General features: G+C 51.4%; 2 protein-coding genes and 1 long non-coding RNA gene across 6 annotated transcripts in view; 2 read left to right on the top strand and 1 right to left on the bottom strand.

Moving 5' to 3' along the window:
- Positions 1 to 7847, top strand: part of LOC126644040 (protein CEPU-1-like) — a 196110-nt gene extending 188263 nt beyond the window's left edge. Inside the window, 4 exon segments of the mRNA XM_050322916.1 lie at positions 421 to 541; positions 2034 to 2185; positions 4403 to 4435; positions 5932 to 7847. Of these exon segments, the coding sequence (XP_050178873.1) occupies positions 421 to 541; positions 2034 to 2185; positions 4403 to 4435; positions 5932 to 6032 (407 nt within the window). The 3' untranslated portion in view covers positions 6033 to 7847.
- A 114-nt stretch (positions 7848 to 7961) lies between these two features.
- On the top strand, positions 7962 to 17459 carry LOC126644041 (uncharacterized). The gene is made up of 3 exons (XR_007629838.1): positions 7962 to 8630; positions 8931 to 16604; positions 17161 to 17459. It is a non-coding gene; the product is annotated as an uncharacterized LOC126644041 (long non-coding RNA).
- Positions 10650 to 25035, bottom strand: part of OPCML (opioid binding protein/cell adhesion molecule like) — a 294735-nt gene continuing 280349 nt past the window's right edge. For all 4 annotated transcript variants that reach the window (XM_050322914.1, XM_050322912.1, XM_050322915.1 and 1 more), the window contains 4 exons: positions 24785 to 24919; positions 24579 to 24699; positions 23783 to 23934; positions 10650 to 13523 (listed from right to left, as the gene is read on the bottom strand). In XM_050322914.1, coding sequence (XP_050178871.1) covers positions 13420 to 13523; positions 23783 to 23934; positions 24579 to 24699; positions 24785 to 24919 — 512 coding nt within the window. In that variant the 3' untranslated portion in view covers positions 10650 to 13419. The remainder of the gene's footprint in view (positions 13524 to 23782; positions 23935 to 24578; positions 24700 to 24784; positions 24920 to 25035) is intronic.

Raw genomic sequence — 25035 nt, forward strand, 5'->3', positions numbered from 1 at the left:
ATCAACCTGGGTTTTCCGCCCATGGAGAGATGCTGTGCTGATAACCTCCGGGGAGAGGAGAGAAGTGAGCAGTAAATAGAATTTTTTTTTTTCTTTTAGAAAAAAATGAGAGGAAGAAAGCAGCATATTTCACGCTCAGACAGAAGTGAAGACCCTCCTAAACCCCTCTCTGGTCACCCCATTAGTGCACATGTGGTGTCCAAGAGCTGGGGAGCTCTAGTTTTTGGAGAAGACCCCGCCCATAAGCCTAAAAACCCCTGGACAGCACCAGAGTGGCAGGAGCTGAACACGGGCTCAGAGATGGTTTGGGCTCCTCCCCACCTGCAGGGAAAGAAAGGAGAACTTGAGGAGCAAGGAGTGGGGGTAGAGGATGCCCCAAGGCTCCTGGGTGTTGACCCCACGTTTCCCATCTTCCCACAGACCCACCGTACATCTCGGATGCGAAGAGCAGCGGGGTGCCAGTGGGGCAGAAGGGCATCTTACTGTGTGAAGCCTCTGCTGTCCCCTCTGCCGACTTCCAGTGGTACAAAGACGACAAGCGGTAAGAATCTGGGGGGGACAAACCTGGGGGAAGGGGGGGCACAACCTTAGCACAACCCTGCTTTGGATACCAAGGCAGCTCCCTCAGACAGCAGCAGGTTGTGCTTGTCTGGGGTAAATCCAGGCATTCCAGCAGGCAGTCAGCATCCACAGCCAGTATCTATTAAAAGCTATTCCAGGGCTTTATATTTAACACTGTGAAAAATAGCTGAGGGACATCTGGGGAGGGGGATTTTTCCAGGAGCCTCTTTCAGCCTCCATCAGGGCAGGATCGCTGCTGTCCCTGCCTCCATTTGAAGGTGCTTGGGTGAAGCATAACAGGGAAGAGGGATATTGGCAGCACAAATCCAAGCACTCAAGTGTGGATGAAACCTCTGTCATCTCTTTAAATACTTTGGCCAGAAGGCAGCTCTTGGAAAGGCAAAAGAAATATGGTGTTGGTTGAGAGACAGGTTTGCTAGGCCCCAGAGACATCAGGCTCTGCTTTGGGGTGAAAACCAACCTTTTAGGTCAACCAGCAGCTCCTGTGCTCTGCCAGAGCAACAGCATGGGAATGTGGCTGGGGAATGAGGAGTGGAGCAGCACAGCTCAGGGTAGGGTCTCACTCTGGAGAAAATGCCTCTCTCTGACCCCAGACAAAATGTTTTTAACCAATTTTTGTGTTACCTCTCCCTGGAAAGCCCAGAGGGGATGTGGTGTGGCCAAATGCAGGATGAGCCACATTCTTACTGATAAGGAGGGGTGTTTTAGCCAAAAAAAGATGCTCCAGAAGCTGGAGGGGAGGCTGGGGCTGCCTGCCTTCCCTGGTTTGGGAGGAAAGGAGCCAAAGGAGGAAAGGAGTGTACAAAGAGGAGGATGTTTGTGTGGCAGATGAAAGGCTGTGCTCAGAAGTAGGTCAGATCACGAGGGCCCAGGGAGCAGCAGCAGGAGCGGGCTCAGCCCCCCTGATCAGCGTCCGGCAGGGACCATAATGGGGATCTGGCACCTCCCGTGAGGGATTAGCAAGTAAAAGAGCCACAGGAGCAGAGCAGGATGGGGACACCAGCTCAGGGAAGTTTTTGTGCTGGCTGAGAAGCCTCCCTGCTGTGGTGGGTGCCCGTCGTGTCACCCATCAGGGATATGCAGGGGCGAGGAAGAGGAAGGTGCAAGAAGGCATCCTGCAGAGCAGGGTGGGCTGAGGACACCAGAGGGAAGCCAGGCTCTTCTGTAGGGTGGGAATGAGCCTTTCCCAGGTTGTCTCCCTGGCATGTGAGCATCCCTCCCTCTGCACAGCATTTCCAAGCCCCAGCACCATCCAGAGTCCTCTGGTCAGCATGAGGATAGTGTGGGCTGGCAGCTGGAGACTCAGCATCCATCTCCCATATCTTTCCCAATACCATCCCTTCTCCCTCTTCTCCCAGCCTCAGTGAGACAACCAGGGCCATGGAAAATCACAGGCACCTCTCCTCCTGACACCATTCCAGTGACCTTCTCCCATTCTGCTTTTCTCCCAGGCTGGCTGAAGGGCAGAAAGGGCTGAAAGTGGAGAACAAAGCCTTCTTCTCCAGACTGACTTTCTTCAACGTCTCTGAGCAGGACTATGGGAACTACACCTGTGTAGCCTCCAACCAGTTAGGGAACACCAACGCCAGCATGATCCTCTATGGTGAGTAGGGCTGAGGGAGCCAGACAGGGAGGGGGAAGGGCTTAACAGTGAGACCCTGATGGGAGAGAGGTGGAAAGGGTCTCCCTTGTCTTTTGGGGAAGTATGTGCATTTGCTGCTGGTCCTTCCTGCCCTAGTGCATGGGTTGGAGGTCGTGGTGAGCTCAGGGAAACTGGGGAGCTTCCAAACCTACCTCCTGTTTCATGTACCGTGTCAGTCACTGTTCACAGGTGTCTGGGATCCACCACTGATGCAAAGTCAGGGTTTGGCTGCAGGTTTCCATTTTATTGCTCTGATGAGTACTTAGGAAAGCCTGTGTGTGAAGGCATCCTCTGGTGTTGATGAGTGGGAGGAGATGGTTTTTAGGGTCACTGCTGTCCCATTCCCACCCAAGAATGAATAGGCCCTTGTGTCTGTCACCTTTCAGGCTGTGTTGTCCCTCCTGCCAAGGAAATATATTATTGATGGTGCCAGAGGGAGAAGGGAAGGGGCAGAGGGCAGGGAGGGGGACCAGGTTTGTACCCTTGTCCCAGCACTGTTTTCCCTGCATGTGAGAACTGGGATCAGAGCAACGCATCCTTCTGACACTGCTCATGGCCAGGAAGGTCTGTGCTCCCCAGAACCCTCCCATAGCCACTGGGAGTCAGAAATGGATGACAGATCTCCCCCTGGGCACTGCATGGGGATATTCCCCTGCTGGAGGTACGGGGTTTGTGGTTCTCACAGATGAGATATGGCAGAAGTGGGGACTGGGGACCTCCATCCTGTTCTGCCTTGTCATCTCCTTGCCTCTCATCGCTGTGTGGTTGGAGGGGAGCAGAGCAGAGGAGCAGACCCATTTTTCTTGTCCCCAGGCCCCTCAGGGGTGGCTCAGGGCAGGCTGTGCTCTTATCCACGCAAAGCACACCAGGACAGTGAGTCCCAGAGCACGTGTTGGGATGTTGAGTGTGCCAGAGCAGCAGAGCATGGGAGGCATGTGGAGGCCCCAGGAAGTGATGCCTATGTCTCACCAGCCTTGGGGAGGGGCTGGATGTGGTCCAGGGTAGCAGTTTGTTTAAGGAGAGTAGAGGATGCTGGGCTTTGCCAGGGCCACACCCAACTGTGGGGTCGGGGTGGCATCACAGGACAGGCTTGTCCTCCCCTGCCCTGGTATTGACATCTGTGTCAGGATCCCCCAAGTTGTGACAGAGGAGTCCATCCCATCTTGGATGCTCAGCTCCATGCCCACAGCCCCAAAGCAGAGCTAACCTTGGATGTCAATGAACCATAACACCCATTTGCTCCCCCCAAAACATCCCTGCTGTACGTGATGAACATTTACCTGTGCTAAGCCATCATTAGCATTGCTTAGGAACTATCTCCACTCTCCTCCCCACCAACCTTCCTGGTGATCCAGGAACCCCGTGTTTTAGGGATGCCAACACCTCTGGCACTGCAGACCACCCAGGCCTGGCTGAGGCATGAGGAATGTCTCTTCTGTGAGGTTTTAGGGGGACAATTTTGTGAGTGTTCCCTTTTCCCTGAAGCTCAGCGAGTGTTTTGAAGTTTTTTTCTCCCCCAAATGGAGTTTTAATCCATGCAGGTACCGTGACAGGAGCCTTTTTGGGGCTGTGAAAGAGGCTAATGTAGCGTTCATCTTTTAATCCTTTTTTTAATCTAATTTTTCAGGGAGGTCAACTAGTGCTTTATTTAACATGTAGCACTCGTTATTACAGACCTGCCGCCTCATTCAGCGCCTCATTTGGTGCTGTCTGGAATGTGATGGAGTGTTCAGGGAAACTGCCTCGTTCTGTGGAGCTGGGGAAAAAAACAAGCCCTCTGCTTCTCCCCCTGTCACTCCCAGAGGCTGCTGCCAGGCGACAAATCTGTTTGGGATGTTGCAGGGTTATCAAGAGGGATGGGCCCCAAACCTGCAGGGGAGAGCTGAACCCCCCTGCATGCCCCAAAGCCCAGCCCCTGTGCTTTGCTTTTTGCTCAGGGTGCAACCACAGACTTTGCTGGGTCTGAGGTCCCTTATTTGGCTCATTTCAGCTTCCCCCCCCAGACAGGGGGACCGTGGCCTCAGAGCATTGGGGTGTGATTTGGGCAGCACATCCCACTTGCTACCCCATCCCCTTGTTTTCCCAGCCCCAGGTTGAGGGCAGGCTGAGGGAGGCGTCTCGAGCCTGCACTTTCCATTGCCCTTTTGCCTTAACTTTCACTTGTTCTTTAATTTTTAGAAGAGACAACTACCGCTCTGACACCCTGGAAAGGTCAGTAATTTGGGGGCCCCTGCAATGCCAGTGCTTCCCCCAGCGTTTCCCCTGGGCCCCTCCAGCTCCCACCCCAGCTCATCTCAGCAGGAACTGCAGCACCAGCCTGCCCCACAACCCCCCTGCTTTCAGTGGTGTAGGGATTATTTAGGGCTTTTTTAGCTGCCCTCCCATCCTGCCTCCTCCCTGCCAGCCTACTGTGCCTGTCTGGTGGTGGTCTGTGCCCTCTGCATGCCTGCCCCATCCCACAGTCTCCTGCTCCCTGTCCATCGCCAGGGCAAAAGCAGGAGTGTCTCTGTGCTCGGCTTTCCCAGTATTGCTGCCTAAGTGGGTCTTCTGGCAGATCCTTCCTCCTCTGGGATGCTTCTAGTGCCTTTTTTCTAGGATGTGGTAGGGGTAGACAGGCATCTGGTCCCCTTCCTGGTGTGATTCGTGGCTGGGGCAGCCAGCACTTGGCCAGGCAATCTTATTCTCTGCCCAACTGGTTTGGTGTCATCTTGATTTGGGGTGGCTTCAGTTGTGGTGCAATGAGTGGGACAGCCCTCAGGATGACTTGTAGATGTTGGGAGGGCTATGGAGGTAGTGCATAAGCCCTGGATTTGGTGCCTGGATTTGGGGTGTGAGGTGTCAGAGTGTGCTGGAGAGTGGGAGACCAAATGGTTAGTGGTGCTCAGTGCTCTGGACAGACTTTGAAGTGAGGGAACATGTCCTGGGGTTTTAAGAGCATGTGTGGATCAGACCTTGAGGGCAGCCCTGCTCTGGCAGGACACCAGTCTGGATGCCTTCCTGAGTTCTTTTCCCAGCCTAGTCATCCCCTGGGCCAGTTATTTGGGGTGTTTTGGTGAAAGCCACTTGGTCAGACACACTCCACATCCTTTCCCATAGTGAGCTCCAAACTCCCCACCCCCACTGGTCCCCAAAGGTGTGGAAGGGCTTGGCTCTTGTTGACCACCCCGCTCATTCCATCTCATTCTTCTTGAGATGGTCTGGGCCTGTGATGAGTCCCACAGAGACTGGAGAGGCACAAAACATCAAGTCCTCCACCCAGTGCTGCTGGTGATGTCTCTGCTGGGTGGGCAGGCGGTTACTTGCCCTCCCATGGGACATGAGTGGGGAACAGGGTGGGCAGAGTGTGTTGGGCAAAAGCTGTCATCTCCCCTCTAAGGGTGGCTGAAAACGTGGACAAATTTGGAGGAGGGGGAAAGGGGCTGAGGGAGGTGGGATGGTGGTGATGCACAGGGGACGGGCTTGGGATGGAAACTTAGGGATGAGAAGTGAGTCTTGTCCCAAAAGACCAGGGTCAGTGGGGATGGGGATGGCTGCTGCCGTGCTCTTCACGACAGCACAGGTGGAGGGGGCTGCCTGGAGAACAATCCCACCACGCGCAACGCCGCCCAAATAGCGTCCTTTGGTTGGCTTTACGGTTTATTTCGCGTTTCGCGGGTTTCTTGCTGACTTTGCGGGTGACCCTGCGGGTGTTCCTCTCCCTCCCTCAGGCCCCGGCGCGGTGCACGACGGGAACAACGGCGCGTGGCGACGAGGGGGCTGCGGGTGGCTCCTGCTCCTGCCGCTCGCCCAACTCGCCCGCCAGTTTTGACCCGAGAGCCGGCCCGCGGAGTAGCGGCGGCGACGACCACGGCCAGCGAGCGCAAGGGGAAAGGAGAGGAAGAAGAAGAAGAAGTGTTCACCGTTTTCCGAAAATAATCATAAGAATTGAGAGAGTATCCGGCCAGGCCACCTGGGGGAGGGGGAGAGAGGAAAAGCACGCAAAAAAACCCCCACCAAAACACAAAACAAGAAAAAAAAAGAAAAAAAAAACACAATGGGAATTCGGAGAGAAAAGGGGAAAAATTAATAATAATCCAAGGCTTCCTGCTGAAGGCACAACGCAACTGAGTCTTTTTCTTTTCGCCCTATTTTTCTTTTTTTGGGGGTCTCCCGTCCCTTTTATTCCCCTCCACGGTCTTCACCGTTCTCTGCCGTGGGCCAGCGCAGAGGATGGACGGGGCCATCGGAGTGTGGTGCTTCCCCCCCTGCCCCGTCCGTGTCACTGCCCCAGCCTGCCTGCTCCCTCCCGTGGGACCCTCCATCCGGACACACCGGTTTTCTCCTTTGACAAGATTTCCCCTCTTCTCATGGACTGTGCCGCCATTTGTGTTTCAGAAAAATATATATATATATGTATATACCCAGGTATACATATATGTATATGTATAGATATATAGATCTTCAACAGTTACCACGCCGCCACGAAGGGAAAGGGAGGAAGGAGACCGGCGTCGAGCCACGCTTTCATCGTACCATCCGCGGACATCGTGAATGATAAGGGATTCTGAGTCATGGTTAATTTTATTAATTGTATTTTCTGGTACGAGCCTAGAACTCTTAGTTCCTAAAAAACAGAAATGCAAAAAAAAAAAAAAAAAAACAACAACAAAACACAAACAAACAAACAAAAAAAAGGAGGGGCAAAAAAAAAGAAAAAGGACAAAAAGAGAGAGAGGGGAAAAAAAAAGAAATAATCCATGAGAAGGGGAGCAAGCGGAGAGAAGAAGTTTGTTTGCTAAGGAGGCGACCGGCCGAGGAGGTTTGTGAGCCCAGCGAGGAGGAGGAAGAGGAGGAGTCCTGTGCTGAAACCCCCCCAAAACCGGCCCAAAAAGCGGTCGTCCGGACAGTTCCTGCCGAGGGCACGGGCGACGCTCACCACGCGTTGAGGCGGAGGGAGACGCTGAATCTTTTTATGGGATATATATATACAGTATATATAAATATACATATATATATATATAATTTTTTTTTTTTTTTTTGTTAGAGTTCTAGCCACGGTTCCCAGCAGGGTCCTTCCGCTGCCATTACTGCATGCTGTATATGGAGTTAGGTGTGTATCGGTCCTCAACGAGACGAGGCGAGCGTCTCGGTCCACACGTCCCCAAACCCCCTCGCCTTTCCGCCCTCGGGGACAAAGGGTGGCGGGAGGGACCGGGGCCCCCTCTCCGTCGCTTTTCGCCGCGTGGCCCCGGCCCCTTGGTGGCGGAATGAAGCGAACCGAGGGACAGAGGGAGATCTATATAGCTCAGTTTTATATTTTTATATATATATATATATATGTGTATGTATATGTGTGTGTGTGGGCGTGCGTGTGTGTGTATATATATATATATATATATAAAAAAATAACACTAGTAAGGAAAAGAAGGTGAAGCAACCGTCTCCTGGCCGAGCCCTCTGCCGAGACCTGGGACTGGTCGACTCGCCGTCCGTTTCGGTGGGGGGTCTCTCCCGCGGTCGGTTTTCCTCCTTCGATTTCCTTTCCTTCCCTGCGGCCGGCGGCGGGGGGCACGCGGGGGGCAGGCGGGCGGCGAGGGGGCTCTCTCTGCCTATCCATTAAAACGATTGTTCCATGTGGCCGCTCCGTCTGGTTGTGGTGCTCATTGCCGCGGGGGCCAGGGGCCGCCCCGCGTCCTCCCCTCGCGCCACCGGGAACGGGAGGGGCGCGTGGGGAAGGGGTGCTGGAGGTGGGGGGTGGGAGATGGGAGCACTGAGACATCACAATGGGCCGGGAGAGCCTTGGAAAGGTGGCACCTGGACCTCACCGGTGAGCCCAGTGGGAATGCCGTCACAGGTAAGGCTTTGGTGAGTAGATGGAGAAGGTGTGAGGCACAGCTGTGCCCTATTCCCCCGGTCAGGACCCCACTCAGCGTCCCAAAAACTCATTGTTTGGCTCTCTGCCCCAGCAGCACAGCGTTGCAGGGGATGCTTGTGGAGCAGCCGAAGCAAATCCCACGTGGGAAGGAGAGACAGCCATGTGAGGTGGGTGTAGGAAACCAGGTCACCTGTGAAATGCTGTACAGGCGAAGCATGGCAGGATGGACTTTGGGTGTAGGTGAAACTTGCGGTCTCCAGGGGCTTGTCTTGGTTGGTGTCTTGGTGTTTTGGTGATGTGCAGGTCGCTAAGCGTGTTTGGTCCTCAGCATCAGGGTGCCGGCTGCTTCGCACCATCCAGCACATTTGTAGGATCAGAAGTTGATTGTTAAGTGATGGCAGGACAGTTTTGTGTGGGTTTTTTTATTTCCTGACCCTACAATAAGTTTGTGCCACGCAAGAGATGAGCACGAAGACGAGGAAGAGCGCAGAAGGGATGGGAAGGAGTTGCCTCAAGACGCGATGTGCAGTATCCCAGCGATACCGGTGTGGGGTAAGGGAATAACCTCACTCAGGCTTTGTGGCACGTCCTAAGTAAAGGATGAGGTGCTGTGGGGACAGGACAGCTGGGCACAGGCAGCAGGGGAAGGATGGCAGAGAAGATAGTGTTGGTCTTTGTTCAGGTCTTGGGTCTCCCAGGCCAGGCCAGCCGGCCACAGCAGAACAAACCTGACAGGAGAGGCATTGCCCCAATGCTCTGGGGATGTGGGGAGGGATCCAGGGATAATTATGGAGGTAATGGGGCCCTCTCCTTCACCTCCTCTCTGTAATTTTAACTTTTTTGGTGTTCTAGGTGAGAGATCAAGGAGTGTCCAGTGCCAGAGTAGCAGACAGAGGATGTTAAAGAGAGAGAGAGGCGGCGCGAGGGATGCATTTATGTATTAATTTATTGACATAGGTAAGGATGTCTTGGTGGTGGGGATGGAGGTTATGGCCTGAAGTATGCCCTCCATCCCTCTGGATGTAGCAGCTGAGGTCCCTGTCCTTAGGCACAGGTTGGAAATTGCTGAGGGTCATGGAGGAACATCCCCCTCAACCTGGAAAAGGGAGATGGGGGTATCCATGGCTGGGCTGACAGTGGATGGGGCTGCATCTCCTCCCTGGTGCTCTGTGATGGGGACAGTGCAGACAAGGCATTGGGATGTGCCATGAGCCAGAGCATTTGACCATTTGTTTCTCTCTAGTGGAAGCAGGTGCACCCAGCAGAACCAGTATTTTAAGATGGGAAGCATTAGGGAGGCCCAGATTGTGGTGGGATCCCCAGGTGCCACATGCAAGAAGCCGGTGTTGCTTTGTGGCCCCAGTATTTATATTGCATCAGCCTTGGCTCCCTGATTGGTTGGGTATTTTTGGAAGAGGCCAGTCTTGAGTTTCTGTCTCAAGCACAGAGTTTCCTACAGTGATCACCTGTGCTTGACTCACTGCAGGGAACACTGAGGAAAGCAGGCAGGGTTGTTTGCCCCTCCCAGATCCCTTTCTTGGGGAGGCCATTGGGTTTTGGGAAGCACTTACCTTTCTGCAGGGGGACAGCAGAGATGTCCCTGATGTGTGAGGTCACAGCAACTCATAGTGGTGCTGGGCTGGAGCTGTTTGCTCAGCAGGGCAGCTTCTTGTGAGGTTCAGGGATAAACTTTCAGGACTGGGCTTTTCATTCTCATGTCGAGGAAGGCGAAGGGAGGTCTCAAAGCGAGTGAGACTCTGATAGGTCTGATTCAGTCCACAACCTCCAGTCTCCTGGCAGCAGGTCCCACATTAGAGGAGCTTGTTGAATGTTTTCTCCCAGCTGATGTGGTAGAAAGGTGGGGAAAGCTGATAGGGTAGAACAGAATCCCCCTGGTGCAGGGGGCACAGCCTGTTCTCCCCAGCCCCGTGGTTTTAGGGTGAGATTACAGCCATGTCAGGACGATGCTGAGGGTCCCATCTCCTTCTGGTCCTGGTCCTTGCCATCTTTGTCCTTTGATGAAGACATCTGGTCGGTGTCACGCACTGTCAGATCATGACAGGAGCAAACCACCCTTGGGAGCGCGTCATCCACAGAGGTGTCCCTTCACAGGGGTGGGGGGGTTAGCTTGTCAGCAAGTTACAAGATTGTTACAAGATGATGGAGAAGATGCTGGGAATGGCTCAGGCATGGAAAAGAGGCCCCTGATCGCGCTGCTTCCGCTGAAGGTGAGTGATGAGAGCAAAGACAGTCCTTACCCTGCAGGAGCTCTGTCAGCAGGTATGTGCTCATTGGCAGATGGAGGATGGAGGTGGGTGGGCCCTGGGACCCACTGGTGGATTCCCAGGGGAGATGCATGGGTGGGGTGAGGGGTGGCCCAAACAGCAGCGGACCCCCAGCTGTGGGAGCTCCAAGTGTCACCATCACAGGGGATGATCAAAAGAGGGTCTAACCAAGTGCTGGGTAAGACTACAGGACCCACTTGGGAGCCCTCCTGGCTCAGCACACCGGGTGCCAAGCACCACGTCCCTCCCTGGGGTGTGGGGGGTCCGTGAAGCAAAGCCCCGAAGGTACAAAGTTCGTCAAACTTTATTGATACACTGCACAATCACAACCATCTCTTATTCTTGCCGAATTAGAAAAGGTTACAACTACAATGTAACATGCACAAATCTCAGGTAGTATAGCCACCCTTGGAATACAATGATCGACAGAAACTCAAGACTGGCCGTCGTGGCCATCAGCAGGAGAGACCCAGGGGCCACGCTGCCCCCGCCCTGGGCGCCCAGCCACCCCCCCCAGGCATCCAAACATGGAGAGCAGCGGTCACAAAGGGGTCTGACACCCAGCGGGGTCGGCCTCCAGACAGCCAACACGTTCCTCACAATGGCACGTTACATGGCACGAGAAAGTCGAACGCTGTCCCGGCAGAGGACAGGGGAGCTGAGCCCACCTGGCCCAGGGAGGAGGAGGAGGATGGGATGGGGGGCAGCCCCGGTGCCAGGTCCGCCAGCCTCGGTGTGCGTCGTGGCGTCTCGTCGTCGCCGCCGCTCTCTGATATGCCGTGGCCTCTGGCCCTGTGGTTCTGCAGCGTTTCTGCTGCAGGGACGGAGAAATTTGGGGCTGACCCAGGAAGGGGCAGGGGGAGGCAGCAGGGGGGCTGTTGTGGGGCAGTGCGGACCACTGAAGGCATCGGGGCAAGGCGTCTCCTGCACCCAAGGGCACTCTTGGAGCGGGCGCGTGGGGAAGGATGTGCGTGTGTCGCTGGCTGAGGACGGTGCCATCCCCGCTCAGTAAACATGCCCAGGAGACGACTCAGACTGCTGCCAGTGCCACCTTCCCGGGATGCCAGTGGAGATGCAGAGCAGCACCGCAGGGACCGCAGGACGCGGACTCACCCAGTCAGTGCCGGATCCCCGTCCACCAGGTAACCCGCGTGTCCCGCCAGCACCAGGGCAGCCCCGGGCCAGGGGGGGTTTGCCCATCAGCCGTGGTACATGGTGAACATCCAGGATGGGGGCTGGGAGCATCCACTGAGATTCTGTAGCAGGTCCCGGGCAGCCCGTTGGGAGCAGGGATGAGGACGGGCACAGCTGCATAGAGGACGGGGTGGTGGCCCATCATGGCCTCTGGCTTGGGCTGGTTTTTTCCATCCTGTGTGCTAAGGACTGTCACCCCAGCTTCCTCACAGCCACACAAAGCAGGAGGATTGGGCAGCAGCGGAGTCTGCACAGGGAAGACAGCGTGTGAGTGGCCATTGCTCTTAAGTCATCTCACTTATGGAGGGAGAAAGGAGGGAAAAGGCACAGGGATGCGGCGGGTCAGGACAGGGGATGCTCTGTGTGCTTGCTCAGTGCCTTGCTGTAATCAGGTCTCCCTGTCACAGCAACAGGGTCTGGTGCGAGATGTGACTTTTCAGGAGCAGGATGGGAGTGTTCATCCCCAGACTGTGGCCCCAAAGCATTCCTGGGTGGCCAGGGAGCGTCGGGAGGGCTCGGGGCTGCCACAGTGTACCAGGTGAGGGGGTCCATGGTGCACGGTGCCATCAGGAGCACAATTCCATATGCAGGGAGGTGATGTGGCCACCACCACAGGCAGCTCCCAGAGTGGCTGGAAGGGCAGAGTCTGGGTGCATCCATTTTGGTGTCGCGGGCGTGTCACAGCAGGGAGGATCAGAGCCGTTCTTGTCCCTGCCGTGCCAGAGCAGTAAATCGGTGGAGCCTGAGCTGCCTCCACAGGGTTGAGCACATCAGACTTTCCTCAGGCAGGGGCACGTGATGGGCATGAGAGAAGGCAGCACGAGGGTGTTGCAGCTCAGGGCCCTCAGAAAGGCAGGGATGCAGACGATCACGAGCGTCAGAGCCGCAGCAAAAGGGCCTTGTCAGCTGGTGTTTCGCTGTGTGGTTCAGAGCCTCTGCCCCGCCTTGGTGGTGCTGTGCTTTTGATGTGCAGCTTGGAAAGTGCTTGGAAAACAAGCCCAGAGGAACTCCCCCAAAAAAAGTGCTGGCAACACAGCAGGGCAACAGCCACAGGGCAGCCCCTGCCATCATAGGGACAGCAGCAGAGCGGGCAGGGGCCTGGAGCAAGAAGGGGTGATGGCCTGGCTATCTGATGCAGCCAGAAGGCTCTAGTCCCCATGAGGGGCTGGCATCATCCCCAGGGCTCACATTCCTGGGAGAGCAGCCTCGTGCCCTCGGGAAGGTGAGGGGGTTTATTGGGAAGCAGAGGGGTACGATGTTAGCTGAGAGAAAGAGTAGTGGGAAGTGCCTGACCCTTGAAGGACAACTGGTTGTGTCCCCTGACCCTCTCCAAAAGGGCCAGCGAGCGTCACGTCAGGAGCAGAGGCAGATGAGGGGAGGCCAGTGACATCGGGGGGTGCTTAGGGAGGAGCTTTGGCGACAAGAACTGACATTCAGGACCAAGAGGGCTGAAGGCAGAGCCAGGGGGCTTCAACCTTGGGGTCTTTTTGGGCATAGGCGGCTTAGTGAGACGACGAGACGGACATCCCCGGTGAAGGCTCTGGGCGGCACCTGCCCCGACAGCTCCACGGCCCCCGCGCCGGAGACGAGGAGCACCGTCCGTGCCGGGCCGGGCCGCGTCCCCGGGGCGGCGGTGGCGGGTGACAGTCTGGTGGCACGTGGTGGGGTCTGTACAGCGTAACTGGCGGCGAGAACGATCCCGGCACGTGGGAGACGGGGCCATCCTCGGACGCTCGGCACCGCCGCCCGTCCTCCGGCGCATCGCCCGTCCCGCGGAGAGGAGTCCCCGGGCGGCGCGGCGGGCGGAGCCCGTGGCGGGGGGAGAGGCGCGGTGGAGCCTCCCGGGACCCTCCGCTCCCTTATCAAAAGTCGAGGAGGAGGAGGCGAGCGAGGAGGGTGGCCCAGAGGCAGAGGCCGGCGGCCACCCGGGACGCCGCGTTGCCGCCGTCGTGCACCGCTCCGGGCCCTGGGCAGGGGAGAGGAGAGACAGACAAAAGGACAGCGGTGAGGTAGGTCAGTGGAGATCGTGCAGGAAAACCCACCTCCCCACCATCCCCGCAGTTCCCTGTCCCCTTCACATCCCACCCCCTCGGCTGACACAGGGTGTTGTGCACTTTGAGGAGTGGGGGGTTTGTCGGTTGTTTGGAGAGCGTTGTTGGTGTTGAGGAGTTGTTGAGGAGGCAGGCAGAGAGCTTGAGGAGCATTTTGGGGAGGCACAGTCCTTGTCTGAGGAGGAGGAGGATGCTCTGGGCAGGTGCCAGTCCACCCCACCATGCTTGGAAGTTGCCCCTCCTTGGAGAGTCGTGGAGTCTCAGGTACACGGGTGCATTTTGGGGTTGCATCACTGGGTGTTTCTTGGCAGGCAGGCCAGGCTGGGAGGAGGCTGGTCATCCGGGTTTGTGGCTGGAGCAGAGGTTTGCTGCATGTTCTTGGAGGAGGGCTGTTATTTGGGAAAGATTTGGGCTGCAGGGCACACAAGGGGCCAGTCAGGATGAGATGAGACTGCTGAGCAGAGTGAGGGAAGTGGAGCAGACACAGGTCTGCCTGGACTCCCTAAGCCTGGGGAGAGGTTTTTTGGGAAGCTGCAGGTCTGAGCCCCAGTAGTAGAATTCTGAAAGGGAAGAAATAGAGAAACAGGTGCTGAGCTGTCTTAGCATCGAAGCTCAGGGCATAGACAAAGTGTGAAGTAAATGGGATTTTTATCCAATTATGAATATGCTCTCAAGCCTGCAGTCACCCACCTGGAATGGGTTCATCACAGAATCAGTGGAAGGTTTGGATTGGAAGGGACCTTAAAATTCATCTCATTCCAATCCCTACCATGGGCAGGGACACCTTCCACTAGACCAGGTTGCTCCAAGCCCCATCCAACCTGACCTTGGACACTTCCAGGGATGGGGCAGCCACAGCTTCTCTGGGCAACCTGTGCCAGGGCCTGCCCACCCTCACAGGGAACAATTTCTCTCCTATATCCAATCTAAATGCACCTTCAGTTTAAATCCATTTCTCTTTGTCTTATCCCTCCATGCCCTCATCCAAAGTCCCTCCCCAGATCTCCTGTAGCCTCTTCCAACTGAAATAATTCTGTGATCTAAGAAATTATATCCAGGTACACTAAATTCTGTAGGATGGTGTCACTCCTTGTCTTTTTATCTACTGATTTTTTTTTTTTTGTGAACATTTATCTTATTTCAGGAAGAGGCAAAGGAGAGTCTAAGATGTTAAATCCAAGCCCTGCCAGAAGGTAAAGAAAATGATGGGAAGATTTGAGTGATGAGCAAGAAGCTGTGTCATGCCCATGCTCAAACAAAATTGATTGTAAGAGCACATGATAATACAAGAGGTGTAGAACTGCTCTGCCATAATCAGACATTTCCTTGCTGAATAGACCTTGTGATATAAAAGGTGGAACCCCCAGCTATTTGTTAGAGGCAAGTAGAGCCTTGCAGGTAGAATGGAAAAGGGCTTTTGAGCTTGGTTCTCCCTCAGATCTGTTGCTGCTCCCTCTTCTTTCTTTTTATCCCCTCAAACTAATGGCAGCACATGATGCAAATCTATATTAAAAAAAAAAAAAAGAAAATCTATGCAGATTTAATATTAAATGCTGCTAAGACTTAACCTTTCATGTATTTACACCTGCTCAAATCCTGCTAAATCTGTACCTTTCTCTAACAGTTTATCTATACCTTTATCTATAGATGTGGATTTTTAATGTGTGACTAATTCTCATTACTGCTTTCTAGTTCACAGTTCTGCTCTGGTTATTGGCTTTGATTTAATGATGCTTTTTAGAAATCTCATAATCTACTCTAAAGCAATCACATCCTGGTTGAGTTGGAGAGTTCCCAAATAGATAAGTCAGAGAGGAAATAAACTGAAATACTGGGTCATAACCAGAAAAGAAAAAAACCACCAATATTTTCTCTTAACTCTATTCTTTGCTGAGAGAGGATTTATCCTGGTGTCAGACAGCCTGGCCTTGTAAAGATACTCTACAGAAGAGACAAGCAGAAAGATACGGGGACAAAATGAAGTAGTAATTAGAGATGATCATTAAATTTAGGCAGATATTTCATTTCATCATGCGCCTCCTGTGTGTCCTGTGAACTGCCACATTAGATGGGAAGAGGATGGCTCCCACCAGGACAGGGAGAGGAGCTCAGGAGTTCAACTGAACTTCCCAGCAAGTATTTTGGCTCTGCTTTGCTAGAACCTCTGTGCCTGGCCACTGAGGTGTGAGTGTACCTGGATTCTGGCTGTCCCCTACTCAGCTTATTTATTACTGCAGTTATTTATTGTTGCTTGCTTTTATTTTGTTCTTCTTGATTTATTTTGTGTCATCTTTGCTCCCCATTTCCTTCCTTCTCCAGAAGGCAACCTCAGACTTTGAGACCTTGACTCAAGTCAAGATGGCAAGACTGGGATTTTGTCTCTCTCATAAAACCTTGACTACAAAGGTAAGACAGGAATCAGTGGGTCTGTTGATGGGTGGGGTTTTCTTAGCCTGTGTTGGAGGCACTGTCAATTCCAGTGGGAGCCATAGGAATGGCCCAAATGCTTACAGAGCTAAGCAGTCCCTTGACATGCACCAAAAAATAGCTTGTCCTTTCTTTTCCTGCCTCCTTTCTGTCCCAGGAAAGAACTCCCATGCCCTTCCACTTCCATCCTCCCCGTTTCAGGCAACATCCAGCTTCCTCCAGGTGAGACAGAGGCATGTGGAGATGAAGAATTTAGAACCTCTCTCTCACTGCTTTTCACTTTCAGGACCTGAAGGGAAGGGAACGTGCCCACACCCTTCTGGTGCTGCTGGAGCCCCTCTTTCTGAGGGGGCTCAGGAAAAGGCAACAGCTGCTCCCCACTTCTCCTGCTCCACAACAGCAATTAGTGAGGAAGAGTCTGTCCAGTGATTCATGTCTGAGGACATAAGGAAGCCTCGGGGACCGGCTGGGGGGAAGCCTGTGCAGTGACTCACGTCTGAGGGGATACGTGTCTAGAGGAAGTCTTGGCAACCTCCCCAGGATGAGATTTTCCTGACATTTTCCCTCAGGTAAACACATGGTCCTTGAAGAAGGACTGTCTCTGCTCACTGCAGGGGGGTTGGACTGGATGACTTTTAAAAGGTTCCCTCCAACTCAAGCTATGAAGAACTCTAGGAGAGATGTTAAAACAGGGCAGGGGAGCCAAAGTGGTGGCCTCTTGCACACAAAAAGGAGACACAAATTAATCAAATCTAAGGCTTGTCACAAACACAGACCCAGGAACACTGAGAGAATGTGAGCAGTGACTGTAGGTAAGCATGGTATAATATATATCTATTATTTGTAGCATCTAATAGCCAGCAATTAGAATTTCATGAAATAGTTAAGGAAAAAACATACATGGACTAAGCAGCACAAGGAGGAAGACAACTGCAGGTGTGAAATACAGGGAACAAGGGGAAATAAAGTGTGAAAGAGAGAAAAAAAATCCCATGTACAGTAGGCAGAGAAGATAACTGGTGAAGCCAAAGTAACCCCACAGGGGATGAGGGAATATACTGGGAAAACCCACAAAACAAAACAATTCAGTGAAGAAGAAATGACTTGTCCCCTGTCCTTTCACAGGAAGAAGGAGAAGAAGAGAACACCAATAAATACTAAGGAAGAAAGAAGAAATCCTACTTCAGCTCTGGCTTTCAACACCAAGAAGTGAAGGAAGCTCTTCCCCCTCACTCCAAAGGTGCCCAAACCTCAGCCCTACACCACAACCGCTGCCCACCTCGTACCAGCACTCCCCAGTTTGAGACTCGTGGCCAATTTAGGTCAAGTTTATTAAAGACTAATCATTTACCTGTGTATGAATGGTAATTAAAGCCTAACCCTGGGAGGTCACGTGTGCTGTTGATGATTGTCAGTCCAGTAAAGCCTGGTTTAAAAGTTTCACACTGTGTTGGTGTGTTTGTTTTAATTATATCCCCAAATCTTCAGGTGCTGCAGGTGGAGGTAAAGGTGGGTATGGACACAGAGATTCAGGAGCCAGAAGAGACTGAGCTGGAGAGCTTTTCTCTGCTCCAAGTGCTCAGTATCTACATCTTCTCCTGCTAAAACTGAATGAGAGAGGAGTTCCTGTGCTGACAAGCCAAGAGGTGCTGGGGCACAGGGAACAGGGGCATGGCAGATTTGGGGGAAGAGCCAGGGAAGGGCCCAGGGGAGAGAAGGGAGGGTTGAGGAGCCCGTCATGAGCAACTCATGGTGCCAAAGGAACTCAGAAGTCACCAGGAGGGCTGGGACTGACATGACAGCCACCCCAGCACCCAGGAGTGACGGAGAACAGACCATGGGGCTCCTGGGGAAGAACCGGGAGGGGATGAGGTGTGACAGGGACACAACCTCAGGGCCAGGATCTGCACACAAGACTGGAGTAAATGACCCAAAGCAACCACAAAGGCAAACTGGTTTGAGTCAAAGCACCACAGCGTGGTCCCCAGAGATGGAACTTGACCTCTAATAAACCAGAAGGACCTACAGCAACCCAAATGACCCAGAGAAACCCCAAAATTACCCAGAGTAACCCCAAAATGACCTGAGTGATCCCCAAAATGCCAGATTTTTGACCTAAGTAACCCGAAAGTTCCCTAGAGAAAGTGAGTCTGACTTTCAGTAACCCCAATGACATAAAATAACCCCAGTGACCCAGAGCAACCCCAAAATGAACTCAATGACCCCAAAATGAACTCAATGACCCCAAAATGAACTTGAGTGACCCCAAAATGAACTCAATGACCCCAAAATGAACTCGAGTGACCCCAAAATGCCCGATTTTTGACCTAAAGTAACCCTGAAATTTTCTGCACAAAGTTTGACCTGTAGTAACCCCATTGACCTAAAGTAACCCCAAAATGAACTCAATGACCCCAAAATGAACTCGAGTGACCCCAAAATGAACTCGAGTAACCCCAGAATGAACTCAATGACCCCAAAATGAACTCAATGACCCCAAAATGAACTCGAGTAACCCCAGAATGAACTCAATGACCCCAAAATGAACTCGAGTAACCCCAAAATGAACTCAATGACCCCAAAATGAACTCGAGTGACCCCAAAATGCCCGATTTTTGACCTAAAGTAACCCCACAATTTTCTGCACAGAGTAAGTTTGACCTGCAGTAACCCCAATGACCTAAAGTAACCCCAAAATGAACTCAATGACCCCAAAATGAACTTGAGTAACCCCAAAATGAACTCGAGTGACCCCAAAATGCCCGATTTTTGACCTAAAGTAACCCCAAAATTTTCTGCACAGAGTAAGTTTGACCTGCAGTAACCCCAATGACCTAAAGTAACCCCAAAATGAACTCGAGTAACCCCAAAATGAACTCAAGTGACCCCAAAACGAACTCGAGTAACCCCAAAATGAACTCGAGTAACCCCAGAATGAACTCAATGACCCCAAAATGAACTCAGTGACCCCAAAATGCCCGATTTTTGACCTAAAGTAACCCCAAAATTCTCTGCAGAGAGCAAGTTTAACCTGCAGTAACCCCAATGACCCAGAGTAACCCCAAAATGAACTCAATGACCCCAAAATGAACTCGATGACCCCAAAATGAATCAATGACCCAAAATGAACTCGAGTGACCCCAAAATGAACTCAATGACCCCAAAATGAACTCGAGGTGACCCCAAAATGCCCGATTTTTGACCTAAAGTAACCCCAAAATTTTCTGCACAGAGTAAGTTTGACCTGCAGTAACCCCAATGACCTAAAGTAACCCCAAAATGAACTCAATGACCCCAAAATGAACTCGAGTGACCCCAAAATGAACTCAATGACCCCAAAATGAACTCGAGTGACCCCAAAATGCCCGATTTTTGACCTAAAGTAACCCCAAAATTCTCTGCAGAGAGCAAGTTTAACCTGCAGTAACCCCAATGACCCAGAGTAACCCCAAAATGAACTCAATGACCCCAAAATGAACTCGAGTGACCCCAAAATGCTAGATTTTTGACCTAAAATAACTCCAAAGTTCTTTGTAGAAACTTTAACCTGCAGTAACCCAAATTACCCAGTGTAACCCCAAAATGACTCAGAGTAACTCTAACATGCCAACTGATTGACCTCAAAAGTGTTCTCTTGAGTTATGAGCTCAAGTAACACCAACCAATTAGCATTTTGGGGTTACTGAACTTCATTGGGGTTGCTTGAGATCAAAATCCCTCTTTGAGGACCATGCTGATGTCACCCTTCATCCACTTAGGCCAAGTAATTTGTACTGGTTTTCCACATTTTTCAACACCTTAATTCCCTGCCTCCCACTCTGGTTTGCTCCCTGCTGCCTTCTCCCTCAAAATGCTGTTAATTTATATTGATTTGTTTGGGTTTTTTTTAATGCTTTAATACTTGCATTTTTTTTAATTCAAGGAGCGGTGGTTTCTTCTCCTCATGGAATGTCCATCCAGCCACCCCAAACTCTAATCCTTTCCACTCTCTGGTGTGGATTTCTGACATACTCTGTTTGACTTGGGCTTTCACCCTTGTAACTACATTGACCATGAGAAGCATCATCCCATGAAAAAAACCCCCACATTTATTTGGTGGAAAACATCCCAATGTCATGAAAATAAAATACTTCTATGAACAAGTAAGGAGAGCAGAAGAGTCAAGTTCAAAATGACGTTTTAATGAGAGCTGTGAATTTTGTGACATTTTTTCCCTTGGAAATTGGTTTTTAATTTTTATTTAAGTTTTCCCCAGCTGAACCCAAGGATGTTTTATCCTTTACTTTATTTTATTAATTTATTTCTTTTATTTCCTATTTTATTTTATATTTTATTTTATTTATATTTTATTGGTCAAAGGTAGTTGTATCCAGAGAAGAATGATGGTTCTGGCTTTCTGCATGGTTGACTTCCAAATGGTTCCTCTGAAATTGTGATTGGAGATAACCAGAACTTCCTTGGTGGACAACTATGGCTTTAATCTCTGCCATTTTTCCATAGCAAGATCCTGACCCAGACAGCTCAAAAATGTGAATTAAATGTATGGAATATCCAGATTTGGATATCCCTGCTCCCACCCAAAGCATCCACACAGGGTATCCCACTTATTTAAGAGGAAAAAAATATCATTTTATTGTTGACCAGACAGGATGGAAGCCTTTGTAATTCCCCACCCAACAGCTGCTGCCCCTTTCCCAGATCCCAGCAGCAAAATAACCCCAGGGATTCTGCTTCCCGGGCTCTTTGGAAGCAACTTAGGAGCTTCCACATTGCAGGCTTTTTGTGGGGTATTAATAACGGCAGGTGGCAACTTGCAGGATGATGAAATGAGGTGTGAGCTGCTCCCTTGACCCCAAAAGCAGCGCTGGTGGCAGACACAAAAGAGCTTTTGCTTCTGCCCTTCGAAGATCCTGTAATGCACAGAAATAGATGTGGGGTAATTACTTTCTCTCCTGCACAAAAGGCCTGGTTCAGACTTACACTCCCTGAAAAAAAAAAAACAGCACTGCCTCCTGCTCCTCACTGATTTCCACTTGTAATATCTCATATTCCACTCGTAATATCTCACAGGTTTGTCCATTTACTGGTTTGTGTCCTCAAATAAACACAGAAAAAACATTCAAACCACAGACACTGCACAGCAACACTTGAGCAGGACAAAGATGCTATTTCTTACCTCCTTTTTTTTTTTTCTTTGCATAAATTTTGCATTGATTCTATTTTTTTTGCAACTCAAATCACTCGTAGTGAGGCCCTGGCACAGGTTGCCCAGAGAAGTTGTGGCTGCCCCATCCCTGGAAGTGTCCAAGGCCAAGTTGGACAGGGATTGGAGCACCCTGGGCTAGGGGACAGTTGGAATGAGATGAGCTTTAAGATCCCTTCCAATCCAATCCATTCTGTGATTGTATCACTCATGTTTTAAGTCGAGCAGTCCCTTAAATATTGAATCAGAGCTCTTATTCTTAAGAGATATAATTGCTTTTCCTTGCTTTTATGTATTTAGTCTGAAGCTGCTGATTCTTAAGAGAGTGCACAATAAAGCATGAAAAGATTTTATCTATTCCATAAAATAATTGGTTTAAATCACATCTAACACTTAACTTATACACAGTTAACTCATCTAAATCATCAATCACATACATATTACAGAGTAGAAGTGTAATCACAAACGTTGGGAAAATATAGATGTTTCATAAATGATGCCATCTACATCTCTCTTTTATTTCAATTTTCCTTTAATGGAAAGGACCAATAGAAGGTCCAAGAGCTCCCATTTTGGAGCAGGGGATTTCACCTGGTGACTGAGGGACACGCTGCACTTAAAAGATATAAAGATCCATGTTTGGGTGGGTTTTCCCCCCCCCCCCATCTCTAGATATAGATAGGAAGTACAAAAGGCAACATGCTCATCCAAAAATGAACCCAGGCACTAAATTTTTAGGAAAAAAAAAAAATTAGCAGATTTCCAACCACTTGTGCTCCCCTCCCCTTTGGCAAAGGCTGGGAGAGACTGTCCAAGAAACGTACCCGAATAAAAGTTCCCCACAGAGCTCTTCTTTCCCACTCTCCCCTGTGTTTCCAAGAAGCTGCAGTTTGACTGACAAGCTGTTGAATTTCTCAACATGTTCACAAAATGAAAAAAAAAAAAGAGCAATCCTCGAGGAGGGATAGAATTCCTCCCTGAGCCCACTCCATGGGCTGCTCCTCACTGCTCCACTGCCTCCCTCAATGTCACACGTGGAACATGAATGTTTTCCTTTTGTCTCCACTAAAAGTAAGGACATTAAAATAGCTTTAGGTATGCTGACTGTTCACCCAGCAATATCCAAAGGATGTGCCAAATATCCTTTAAAAACAAATTTAGGCTTCAGTCTTGGTGCAGGTAAATAACCAGGTGAAAACTAATGGGGTGTTTTCAGGTTTAACTTTTCCGTCCTAGGTTTCTTGCTGTCTCACTAATAAATATTTTCCTAATCTTTCTCATATAAAGCAAGGAGAAGAGGTATATTAGTATTTCAAGGAATATACCATTACTAACAGGAGCTGCTACAAGGCAGGGAGAGTTGGTTAAACTCACTTTTTATGGGTATTTGTTTATTAATATCTCTGCTTTGCCAGCTATGGAATCACCTCTAATGTACTTCAGCTCATCAGAGCTATTTTGGGGATTAATTTATTAAAACAAGGTGAAATTTTGTTTTCTCTGCATGTTAGTATCAATTAATAATCTGTATGAGAGGACTGCTGTGCTGTCAGAGGAGGGGTGTGTAAAGAGCAACATTAACTGCTGAGAGAAGGAAAAATGCCTGAAAACAGATGATGTCAAATAAAAGATAACAGGACATAGCTGTTCTTACCCATAGCCCAGAACAAAATCAAAAATCCCTAATCCAGTCCTTTCTGAATAGAGGGAGTTATCCACTCTGAAACTACTTTAGTCTGGTTTAGAGTAATGGAAATAGGCCAGACTTAGGTGATGTTGCTGTGTGTCCCATCAGAGAGAGCAAGTGTAAGAGGGACCCCGGCAGGACAGGGAAGCAGAAAGAAATCAGTATTAGGAAAATTGGATTGGAAATTTAATTTTACTTATTTATGCCTTACCAATAATAAATATAATATTTATTATATCTCATATACATTTTAAGTTGTCTGTCAGCATGCCAGAATGCCACAGGGACATGTCACAGCTACCTATCACCTTCCTCACTGATGGCTCTCCAGTCCACCACTCCTCAAACCACCTTCCTGCCCTCACTGCTGGGCCAGGACATGAACACCCACCATGGGCAATGTCACCTGTCCCTCTAGTGCCAGTTTCTGCTGGCAGTCCTGCCAGTAGAAACACGGGGAGAACCCTACACCATGCACCCGGAGCGCGTGCTCACCTGGTCTGGGCCCCTCCTCACCCCTGTGCTCCAGCCAGTGTCATGGCTCAGATGACTGTTGGCCAGCTCTGCTGTGCACCCCGGGTAGGGCTGACACAGATCTCATCTTCTGAGACATCCTCTTGGTAGGACCTTGATGCTCGGGGTTGGTGCTGTTCGGCGCCTCGATGGACCAGGAACACCAAATGCAGCCAGAGCTCTGTGTCATCGCCCCATCACTGGCCATCCACCAGCCTCCTCCTCTTCACTCTCCTCTTCACACTCCTCCTCTTCATCCTCCTCCTCCTCTTCTTCATCTTCTTCATCTCCTTCTCTTACTCCTCCTCCTCGTCTCACCTTTCTGCAATAAAACAGGCACCTACCATAGAGGATGATGCTGGCGTTGGTGTTGCCCAGCTTGTTCGTGGCCACGCACGTGTAGTTGCCGTAGTCCTTCTCCGAGACGTTGAAGAAGGTCAGCGTGGACAGGCGGCCCTTGCTCTCGATCCGCACGCCGTCCAGCCCGTTCGCTAACCTGCAGGGAAATGGGGTCATCACGGTGCTGAGAGCACGGGGATGGGGCTCTCTGACAGACCTTGCCCCCTTTCCTGGGCACTCCTTTGCTTCCCAACAGCCAATAGCAGGATAGAGAATCACAGAATCACAATATCCCGAGTTGGAAGGGACACACAAGGATCATCGGGTCCAACTCCTGGCCCTGCACAGGACCATCCCCAAGAGTCACACCCTTTGCCTGAGAGGATCATCCAAACACTCCTGGAGCTCTGGCAGCCTTGAGGCTGTGCCCACTGCCCTGGGGAACCTGTTCAGTGCCAACCACCCTCTGGGAGAAGAACCTTTTCCTGAGATCCAACCTAAACCTCCCCTGACACAACTTCAGGGTCTTGTCACTGGTCATGCCCACACCTTCCCACACTGGACTTGCACATCTCACCAAGACAAACGCTTTATCCCACTTTCCCTCCCTTAACCCATCAGCCTGACTTGTGTCCCACAGCCACCACCCCTGAAGAAACAACCCTGGGACTCCCTCAGCCCTTAGACCCACCAAAACGAGTTGATCTCGGCCTTCTTCTGCATGATGCCCTCAGGCACTGTCACCTCCCTCTGCCTCCTCACCTTACCACCCTCTGGCTCTGTTGCCCCCCAGCCCCTCACCTGGTGTCCTCCTTGAACCACTGGAACTCCGCCACGGGGACGGCCGAGGCCTCGCACTGCAGGATGCCCTTCTGGCCCACCGAGGCGCCCGTGTTCTTGGCGTTCGAGATGTACGGCGGGTCTGCGGGGACGGCGGGCTGCGTGTCACACTGTGCCACGGGCACCCAAAACCCCCCGCCCACGATCCCCCCGTCCCTCCCACTCACAGTTGACGGTGACTTTGACTTTCCGCACGTCCGGGACGGCCACGTCGTTGACGGCGCTGCACTCGTACTCCCCGGACTGCTCCCGCGTGATGCCCGTGATCTCCAGGTACTCGTCCTCGCTCACAAAGCCCTGCCCTGGGAGATGTATTGGACACGTGGCACCGTCACCCACAATGCTGGGAACTCCCCTGTGCCCCTGCCCTCCCCTGACACACCCTGCACATCTGTCACTCCCTTTGCACAGAAAGCTT

Source organism: Myiozetetes cayanensis, unplaced genomic scaffold (genome assembly GCF_022539395.1).
Source record: "Myiozetetes cayanensis isolate MyiCay16 unplaced genomic scaffold, myiCay2020 scf29, whole genome shotgun sequence".
NCBI lineage: Eukaryota > Metazoa > Chordata > Aves > Passeriformes > Tyrannidae > Myiozetetes > Myiozetetes cayanensis.